Raw genomic sequence first — 9,995 nt, 5'->3', positions numbered from 1 at the left:
GAACCTCCGTGGCAACAAGGGGATTTTTATTCCTCCTTGGATTTGAACCTAAGACCTCCTGATACTTTTGACCTTTGAAGCCAAGCTCAAACCAATCAGACACCACCCTTGTGATTTCTTCAATGTATGTTTTTGCCCTTAATCATTGTTATTAACAACTTGATCTCTTGTGCATTAGTGTATGTTTCCATCTGCTTTTTTTGGTTGATCATGGAATTTGTCCGTAATTAGGATTTATGTAGGTTTACTCTAATACGTAGTTTCCCTAAGTTGTTTAAATTAAACCGTAATTATGCTATATTTTTGCCCTAATCTATAGTATCAGTAGTTTTTAATGTGCGAATTAATTTCATATTAACACGTTGTCAAGGAATCTAAAATTCCATTATATATGTGGCATAATTGCTATGCATTCTTTGAGTTTGTGAATTGGAAAAATATTATTCCACCTGTAATATTATGTTATGTACTTAATTTGAATATTGTTTATATCACTACTAGAAAACTGACTATTTCCGATGGAAAATCCTTCGCTGGAAATCTGTTGGAAATCCGCCACTATTTATATAATAGGCATTATTTTCGATGGATTGTACAAATTAAATAGGTGGAAAATTATTAATTCTAATTACAATAAATTACCGGGGGATTTCTCGCTGGCAAAGGTGACCAGTTTGGTAGTGCATATGCAACAATATGCTTCTAGGGGTTGCATATTGTGTAGGGAAAATTGCACCAAAATATAACCAAATTTCACCTAATTCCTATTTTGAAGAACCAACTTTCAAAATTGTTATTTTGGGGAACCAACTTGCACCTGATTCCTATTTTGGGAACCAACTTGCAAAATAATTATAGAAAAATAACTAAAATTCGTTTTTTTCCAAAAATTTATGCAATAAAATCTATTTTTCATTTCAAATCTCGTTTTTTTTAATTCAGATATCAAATTGAACATTTAAAAAAAATTCCAAATTACCACAACAAAAATTGTTTTTTATTGCATCAATTAATTTTTTTCTATTAAATTGATTTTTTTGCATTAGTAAAAAACAATTTTTATTGTGATAATTTGGATTTTTTTTAAAAATGTTCAATTTGATATTTGAATTAAAAAAACGAGATTTGAAAGGAAAAATAGATTTTATTGCATTAACTTTTGGAAAAAAACGAATTTTAGTTATTTTTCTATAATTATTTTGCAAGTTGGTTCCCCAAAATAGGAATCAGGTGGAAGTTGGTTCCCCAAAATAACGATTTTGAAAGTTGGTTATCTAAAATAGGAATTAGGTGAAAATTGGTTTCATTTTGATGCAATTTTCCCTATTGTGTAATATAAAATTTTATTTGAATCTTGTGAGTTACAACTTACAAGTGTAATTTATGTTGGAAAAGCATGTCAAAACTTGTAAGTTGTTAGTTTGGAAGGGACATTCTTTGTTTTTGAGATTTCATCTGCAAGTAATTTTGTGTTTGCTAGAGATGAACATACTATTTGCAAGGACTTTTTTACAAGGGAATATAAAGAGAATGTCCCTTGAAGATGACATATATATATTAAATAGCTAAGGCCATTTCAAGATTTTGTGAATCTATTGTTTGTGTTACACAATAATAGATCTCAAAATATAAATTTCATAAACCCAATGTATATGTAAAAAAAAAGCAGATTCATAGACGAGTACCCCTTGAAGATGAATAGTTATTCTTTAGTAACTTACTACCTAAAACATATTAAAAGGTCGCAATCAAAATCGAAGTGGAAAGGATCATAAATTCCCTTATAGTTAATTTCAACGTCTTCGTCATAGCTACACAAAAACCTAAACAAACCAAAATATTTATACCAATGAGATATATTAATTCAAATGCACTGCGTATCAAGTCTATTATTCTGATTTCATTTGTGATTTTGTTATAAGCTCATAAATACAAGCTTCAATGGTTTGGATTAAAAATGCACGAAGCCAAAATATGTCGTTTGGTCCCAATATTGGGTTGTGCATAGGAGGTCAAGATTACTTTTCACAAGCAAATTCATATATGAAAGAAGTTTATCAAAGGACTTGGTACTTGTCTGATCAATCACACTCATAATTTTAATAGTTCATTATGGCAAAAGAAGTACTCTCCTTTGTTCCTCGGGCTAGTATATATATATCTATCTACTCAGTAAGAAGAAAAAAAAAGCGAACTTCTTCTCTTAAGGCCAGAATAAAAAGAAAGGAACATCGTCGTGGTGGCTACAACCTGGCTTGGGAATTTGTCTGAACTATGGAAAATAGAGTGAAAAATTCACATCTTACTGCAAGGTGTGTGGCCTTTTAAAGGAAGTACAAAATTACTTAAAGCAAAAATGAATACTTGATGCTAATATCAGTTATAAAATTAATTATGGTCGTTGATCTAATGAAATAATAACTCTTCATTTTAGCTTGTTTATTTCAACTCATTAACTAATTCATTTTGAGATTGATTTGATTGGGAGGATGAGGAACTAAGACAGTGGTTTGACTGTTGGGATCCAATCGGCCTGCATCAGCGAGTTCGGCTTAGCTTCAAGTATGTGTCAAGAACAAAAGAAGGGGATCGCCACAATCCGTGACTCGTTCAAAGGGAAGGTCCACCAATGATTGTCATTAATTCTCCCCCTATCTGTCTCTTGATCCCACTTATGTTGTTTGAAAAATTTGCAACAAATCGTTTGTTTGTCCAACGGAAGCTATATGGTTGATCGAGAGAGTTCTTTGGTGATCTTGATCAGGGACGGATCAAGATTTTTTTTTAAAAGTAGTACCATTTGACTATAAGAAACAAATAGAGAAAAAAATTTATCAAATGGTGCCACCATATGACTAAGAAAATGACATTAACATGATTCAAGCTCGGGTCTGAGGTGGAAGAAAAACCTTGCAAACCAACTCTACAAAACAAAACTTGTTCTCATTGTAGTTTCAAAATGTACACAGTGACACACAACAAATTAATACAGTAACACTTTTCACGACCCTAATTTTTTTACACTACAACGGATGAACAATATGGTGGCACAGGTTGTCATATGTTCTAAATTGGGTCCGTCTCTAATCTTACGGTGTCTCTTGTGACAATCGAAATACTATTTTCAAATACCACTAAATTAAATATTTGATGTCCAACTTGAAAATACATTTCTTTCTTAACAACAAGCTAGGCTATTGTATTTCACTTAATTGAATTTCCATCATTATACTTTGCATATACTATTTTTTTGTCAAAGTTCATTAAATCCCATAGATTTATACAAATCAGTGCATGGGAAGAAAGAAAGAAGTAGCATTTCTGCAGTTTTGTGCTTCTGATCATGATGTTTGATGGATCAAGTTCTTACATTTTCCAGTTCTCTTTTCAATTTGATGTCATCTTTTTTCTACACTTCCTTTTTATGAGCAAGGTTAAAGCATGTGACAATGCATGGGAATGAATAAAGAGCTCTCTTACACATTTGGCAAAAATATACCCCTTTTCCTGCTAAATGTAAAGTCCTCCATTACAACTACCGATGATCACCACATCATCCTTTTTTAACAAAATTAAAGTTATATATCTCTCTCTCCATCTCTCTCCAGAGCAGATGATACAAAAGTTAACTGGTTTTCACTCATATCTTCTTCTTACCCAGGAACAAACATTATATATGATGAAAATGTTAACTATATATTATTAAAAAGGGCGATATATATTGAATCTCTCACAAATTTGATAGGAAGGACATGCTTTTCAAACCCTCCACCCTTTTGTTGCTTTCTGTCTTTCTTGTCTCCTTGTCTTTCTTTAGCTCTCTTTTCCTTCTTTTCTTTCCTTTACTTTCTTTTCTCTCCTGATTTTCGCAGTGGTACCTGATTCTCTTTCACTAGCTCCCATTCAAAAACACAATTATATCAAAATGAGTAGTACAGTCCATATATATATACATACACATACATATATGTATATCTCATCACATGTGTCACTGTGGCCTTCCCAAGGTGAACTCCAGATTTGGCTTCTTGGGGCTTGATGAACTCACTTCTGACAATCTCTCATAATTCACACCTTTTGAATTCATTTCCTTCTGAAACATTGTTTGTCATGGAAATTGTATCAAGATATTATCTCCGATGATGAAGAAAAGGCATACATTTATATGTGCTTCAGTAATTTAATTACATGAGAGATCAGAAGAGGGTAAAAATATGAGAGAATATTTCTGAGGAAAAGCTAGCCGATCGCTAGGATATATGCTTCAGATAGTATACGAAACGGGTTGTGGTACTGTGCTCATTTATCTCTAGATATTATAAATTTCCTAAATTCATAACCATAGAATTAAAAGAAAAGTGCTATGCTTTTGTAATTTGAAAACTTCCAGTTCTTTGACCTGAATAGGGCTTACTTCCTAACCCCGGTGGGAGTAGTGACTAGCGTTATAGGTCATTGGGCGGTCGGAAGGTTGCCACGGTCGAGTAAGCCAGTTTGGGGACTGAAGGCAGTTCTCTCTCTATATATATATATATGTATGTATGTATATCTCGACAAACAAACAAAGTGGACACCCTTCAATTAAGGCATTCAAATGTGTTCCTATTCTAGCTAGTTAATTTGTGTACCCTGAATCATATTTGCATTAGCTGTATGAGTTAGCTAGGTTGCAGGCCTTTATCGAGTTTACCTTTATTTGCTTCGAGAGTCGGTGGCTTTAGTTTAAAGAAAGGTATAATTGACCCTTAAATATTTTGGTGACTTGACCTAGGCTTTTCAAAAGTTCATCTTTCTTTGCTCTCTCCTCTTCCCACTTTACATAACATTCTCATGAAATTTGGAATATATTTATTTATTCCCATGCAAAGCATAAAGCTACCGATATCACGTAATAGAATGTATCAAAAGTGGTGAAAGGAGATCTATACTCACTTAATAAACTAGTAGTTATATTATTAATTCGAACACAAGAATTTAAGAAATCATATCTACCTCAAGAAATGGTTTGTTTCCTTCAGAATCTCTATGCTCTCCATGCAACCAAGCTTCCCTGATGATGATACAAAGATCAGTATATTACCAAGGGAATAATTCGAGTCAGTGGGTAGTCCATGCAGAAATCAAACTCATAAAGAAAGCTATCTTCCATTGTCTCGTTTATAGCTAGTTTCTTGCTTTACCTTTTTGTTATGGATAAAGCTAAAACCCAACCCATGTGAGATGCCATTACCCATGCAACACCAAGATAAAAATAGAGGAAAGAAAGTGAAGTTTACAACACACGCAGATAAACAGACAGAAGGTAAAAGGAAGATTAAAAGAGAGCAGATTTGGCATCCACCAAAATTTCACAAAAGGGCTTAGCTTTGACACTAAGTTTTACAAGTAGAAGGTCCCACTTAGAATTCCCATGGAAGCCCACAAAATCAAAGGGAAAGAGATATGTTCAAATTGGAGACCTCGTGACTTCATCGTAATTATGGTAAGAGAGTTCTTTTACTTTGAATCTCCTTTTCAAACCACTTGGAACCGAGATAATTAGCTGCCAATTATGGAGCTCTAATTATATCGAAATAATTGAGGGTACCCTCCAAACCGGACATATTAATACCTTTATTTTATTCCTTGAATTATGGATGACAGACAGGAGGGTAATTAACAGTGAACGAAGCTGGTGTCAAGAAAATGTCAGAACTGTTGATGTTAAATCGTGATTAGAGACAAACATGAACTAGAAGACAAAGCTAAAGAGCCCAAAAACGCCAGAATGTTCGCGGTAACGGCGAGCATCATTCATTTATACAACATTAATGAATATATAATATATGTATAACTATTCTGAAGCGTCCTAATTATGAGAAAATGATCTATAGATTTCATTTGTTGGGGATCATGAGCATGAAATACTTATTATGATATGTAAATGAGATTAATAACATTAAACTAGTGTCGGTCTAATGGCCATCTGCAAGGCACAAAAGGAAAATAATTCAAATGGGTGAAAGGTTCTGCTAAAATTCGAGACACAGTTAAAACTACTGTTACATATTCGCTTTTTGATGTATTTTAGAAAAGGCTAAAGTTGAAAATTTACCATCAGTTACTTTTTGTTATGACCGCATAAAAAAAGATTGTTTGGGGAATGATATACTTGTGGGTTTTACATTGCACCATTCATTTCATCACAAAAGGTTCCTTCACATATCCTAAAAGATCATGGATCAGAAGTATAAACAGTTAAAAAAAAGTTTTCACCTTGAAGAATTGCTCCATAGACCATACTGACAATCTTTCTCCTGAGGAACACTAGACCTTCCTCCATGTTCAGCTGATAACTCTGTCGATCTTGGGTTACGAATGTCAAACATGATATCATCAGAATTATCGCCAGATGACCCATTCTCGTAAATATCAGATTGCCCTAATCAATGGTGGAAAACCATCGGTCCCAAGTTAATAAATGAAATATACTAGCATTGTGAAATAAAAAAAAAAGTCAAACATAAGTTAGGTAAATAAAGCTTATGAACCTGAAGAAGCTGGTGCTCGGTCAGTTGTCTTTACCGTTCGATACATCTGCAACACAAAAATAAACGATGAAAAATGATGATTAAGGAAATACATTTGCTCTCTTTATCTAAAACAACGCAACCCTTGTTTCAAACTGTTAATTTTATAGAAGAAACAAATTAATTGTCCGCATAGTAATCCTTATAATATATTCATGATTATGGTACACAAGCTTTCCAGATGATATAATTAGGTCTTTGATTATTAGTAAAAAAATTATTAAAATATATATATATATATATATATATATATATATTTATTATATATAAAGTTAGGTTCAGGAGAAAACTGTAAAAAAATGAAAATTTAAGGAACCTCTTGTAACCTTTCATCTGAATGGTGTGTGTGTGTGTATATATATATATACATATATTAGGGGATATTCTTTTGAGAACCTGTGAAATTATGATAACTTTAAGAACTTGTACATTATATGTTATTTCATATGATTTTTTTAATCTAAGACTAGAATTTAGAATATTGATTAATATATATTTGTTTCATAATTTATTCGTTTCATATGTACTCGTTTTACAATGTAAACATTTTTTACGTGTTTGTGAAACAAAAAAATATACGTAAAAAAGTTTCACATTGCGAACCGAATACGTATAAAAGAAAGATATTGTGAAACAAATATATATATTGTATTTTTTTTAAATGATACGTTATTATGAAGGCACCTAAAAAAGCTGTTATGTATGTACTTTCAACAATTTGCACAGATAGTATTTATATTACATGGCCTACGAGGTAATATATTAATTTTATTACGAAAAGAACTAATTTTCAATGAAGCCTAGTTGGTATTTATGCAAGAGATCCTTTGTAACTTACTTTCACCATATTGTAATAAGGTACAAAATATAAATGTCCATGTATGATGCATTATATATGTGAAATCAGAAGTACAAACATGAGTAAATGATGAAGAGTACATGATGGTAGTATGCGACCATGCATTGACAATGTATATATATGGTGCATGGTGGTACAAGTGTAAGACCTGACCATCTGACTTAACCATGGTTGATATGGGTAATGCATGGTTAAGTCAGAAACCACATGTGATGCTAGACATATACAAACATATCATTGACAAATGATGGCGTTTTTGTACTCTCTCATATCTCAAGTTTCCCTCTGAAAAAAAGGATAAAATTATTCAATTCAACCCCTCACTGTGTAGACTTGTCTTGGCTTGGACTCTCTATGACTGTGTTTTCAATTCCTCGGGCTTTGTCTTACTATGCATATCTCTCTCTCTCTCTCTCTCTATATATATATATATATATACTCTCTCTCTCTCTCTCTCTCTATATATATATATATACTCTCTCTCTCTCATACACACACATTTATATATACACATAATATTATAATATAATTAGTATGAGTATTATATTATAAATATCTAAATACATGGAGGGTTCTTGCTTCTAAGCAAAAAAGCTAAACTGATAAGCTATGGTTATGCAGAACCATCAGATCTAGTTATAGGAGGAGGAGAGAAAGTGTCAAGGATTAGAGATGCCTCTCTGCACATGAACAAGCATTGGAAATTGTAATTCTTTATAATTATTTGAAAAATATAAATAGGTTTCTACTAATAATGCAAAGTCCTTCTTATGGTGCTAAAGTCAAAAAGAAAATAATGAAATCTGAATCTGGATATATATATATATATATATATATATATTATATATATTAAAGATTTTAGTATGAAGGTGCCTTGACTGTGTACTATAAATATATTTACACAGTAGACAGACAATGCATCTTGCAAAGCAATTAAGTTTTGAAAACAGAAAATAGATGTATCAATAAGGTTAATTTGAACATTGCAAAAATGGAGGCCAAGTGAACCTGCAAGTGAGATTTAACATGAGATAAGGTGAGATCTTTCACATCCATGAGCTCAAGAACTGACTTGGGTGTTGCTCCTAAAATCATTAAAAAACAATATGATCAGTATACAAAAATGTAATAAGAACAAACACCTCTTTATGATGAATACGGTAATTACAAGGATAAATCAATAAATTAATAAAGAAGAAGAACAATTCAGAGGTGTAGAAAATACGTACTTTCGTGACCACCCAAAAGCTCAACAGCATGAACAAAGCGAGCATGAAGGGTGGTAGTCCAGCGCATCCTTGGAGCTCTCATGCTGCGCTTGGACGGGAACCTCGAGGACAAGAATCTTGATCGCACAATATTGTTAATATTATTGCCATGAATTAGAGAACTGGTAATAGTAGAATTAGTGCAGGAATCTAACAAAGGCTGTTTCTTTTGATGAGGATGCGCCAATATCGGGAAATTAGGAGGGGTATTCTGGTAATAAACAGGAATCCCTCTTATAGGTCTCAAAAAACCTAGCTCTGAGCTAAACCCCTGATGATGGTTTTGGTGATGTTGGTAGGGATAGATATTCGTAGCCGTGTTGGTGTTTTGGGAGAGGAGATTGTGGAAATGGGTCAGGTCAGAATTAGTCGTCGAGTGAGTCTGGTTCGATAAGGAGAGCCCGAAAGAGGGTTCTGATCTTTTTGTTGAACCATGTTGTTGGTGCTGCTGCTGCTGCTGCTGCTGTTGTTGTTGTTGGTGTAGCTGTTGGGAGTTAAAGGCTCTTTTCCACAAATTTCCCAAATCCAAATCATGGTGATCTTGATCAGTCGCTGTTGATGATGTTCTCCATGGTTTGGACGTGGGTTTGCTGTTGGGTGGACTGATTTGAAGAGACAAGTCTGGTTGTGCTGGAAAGAGCTCCATTTCACTCGCCAAAACTCGAACTTTTATCCACCCTTAGTCCTTGTGATCAGCGAAATGGCCAAGAGACTCGAACCAGCGACTTGACAGAAAGAAAAAGAAAGAGGTGTATATGTGGTCACCAGCTTGTTCTCTCCTCTCTAGCCTGTTCTTGCTCCAATCTTCATTAAACCTTCAATATGGTAGTCTCTTGTGAGACTAAAAACAGCGATGGGTTTGATTCTGTTATCTGATCTATGCTGTGAATACGATGATGATGATGATGTTGTTGGAGGTTTCCTGTTTCCCCTCTCAAGATTTCTTGAGATGAGATTTGTCTAATCAATGGTGAATTGGGAGTAGTTGTGGAGTTGTGTAGAGAGAGATGACAAAGTATTAAGTGAATGGTTGTATCTTTTATGTGAAGTATATGTGAGAAAATGACACTTGAAGAGACTGGAGAGAGAGAGAGAGAGAGAGAGAGAGAGAGAGAGATGCTTTCTTTTATGTGGACGTGGGAGTAGGAAAAGAAGAAAGGGAGGAAAAACAAAGAGAGAGAGAGAGAGAGAGAAAGGAAAAAAAGGTAAATACGTTGGAGAAATGATTCCTTTACCATCTTTTCCTTTTCTTGTTATTTTTTTCTTTTTATCAATTGAATATCTCATACTCCATCCCTT

General features: G+C 33.5%; 1 protein-coding gene across 3 annotated transcripts; it reads right to left on the bottom strand.

Moving 5' to 3' along the window:
• Positions 1 to 3,643: 3,643 nt before the first annotated feature.
• LOC112528032 (probable transcription factor KAN2) lies at positions 3,644 to 9,649 on the bottom strand. 3 transcript variants are annotated; one of them, XM_025138921.1, is made up of 7 exons: positions 8,658 to 9,649; positions 8,437 to 8,513; positions 6,531 to 6,576; positions 6,256 to 6,421; positions 4,993 to 5,050; positions 3,964 to 4,093; positions 3,869 to 3,892 (listed from the first exon to the last, which is right to left on the bottom strand). In XM_025138921.1, exons 1-6 carry the CDS (start codon positions 9,340 to 9,342, stop codon positions 3,989 to 3,991), a joined length of 1,137 nt encoding a protein of 378 aa, XP_024994689.1. In that variant the 5' UTR covers positions 9,343 to 9,649; the 3' UTR covers positions 3,869 to 3,892; positions 3,964 to 3,988. The 3 variants fall into 3 exon arrangements, with proteins under 3 accessions (XP_024994688.1, XP_024994690.1, XP_024994689.1); XM_025138920.1 differs by having other exon boundaries at positions 3,644 to 4,093; XM_025138922.1 differs by having other exon boundaries at positions 3,644 to 4,090.
• Positions 9,650 to 9,995: the final 346 nt, after the last annotated feature.

The sequence above is a fragment of the Cynara cardunculus genome (assembly GCF_001531365.2).
Source record: "Cynara cardunculus var. scolymus isolate 2C chromosome LG 15, CcrdV1, whole genome shotgun sequence".
Lineage (NCBI taxonomy): Eukaryota > Viridiplantae > Streptophyta > Magnoliopsida > Asterales > Asteraceae > Cynara > Cynara cardunculus.
This window is presented reverse-complemented; position numbering and strand designations above follow the sequence as displayed.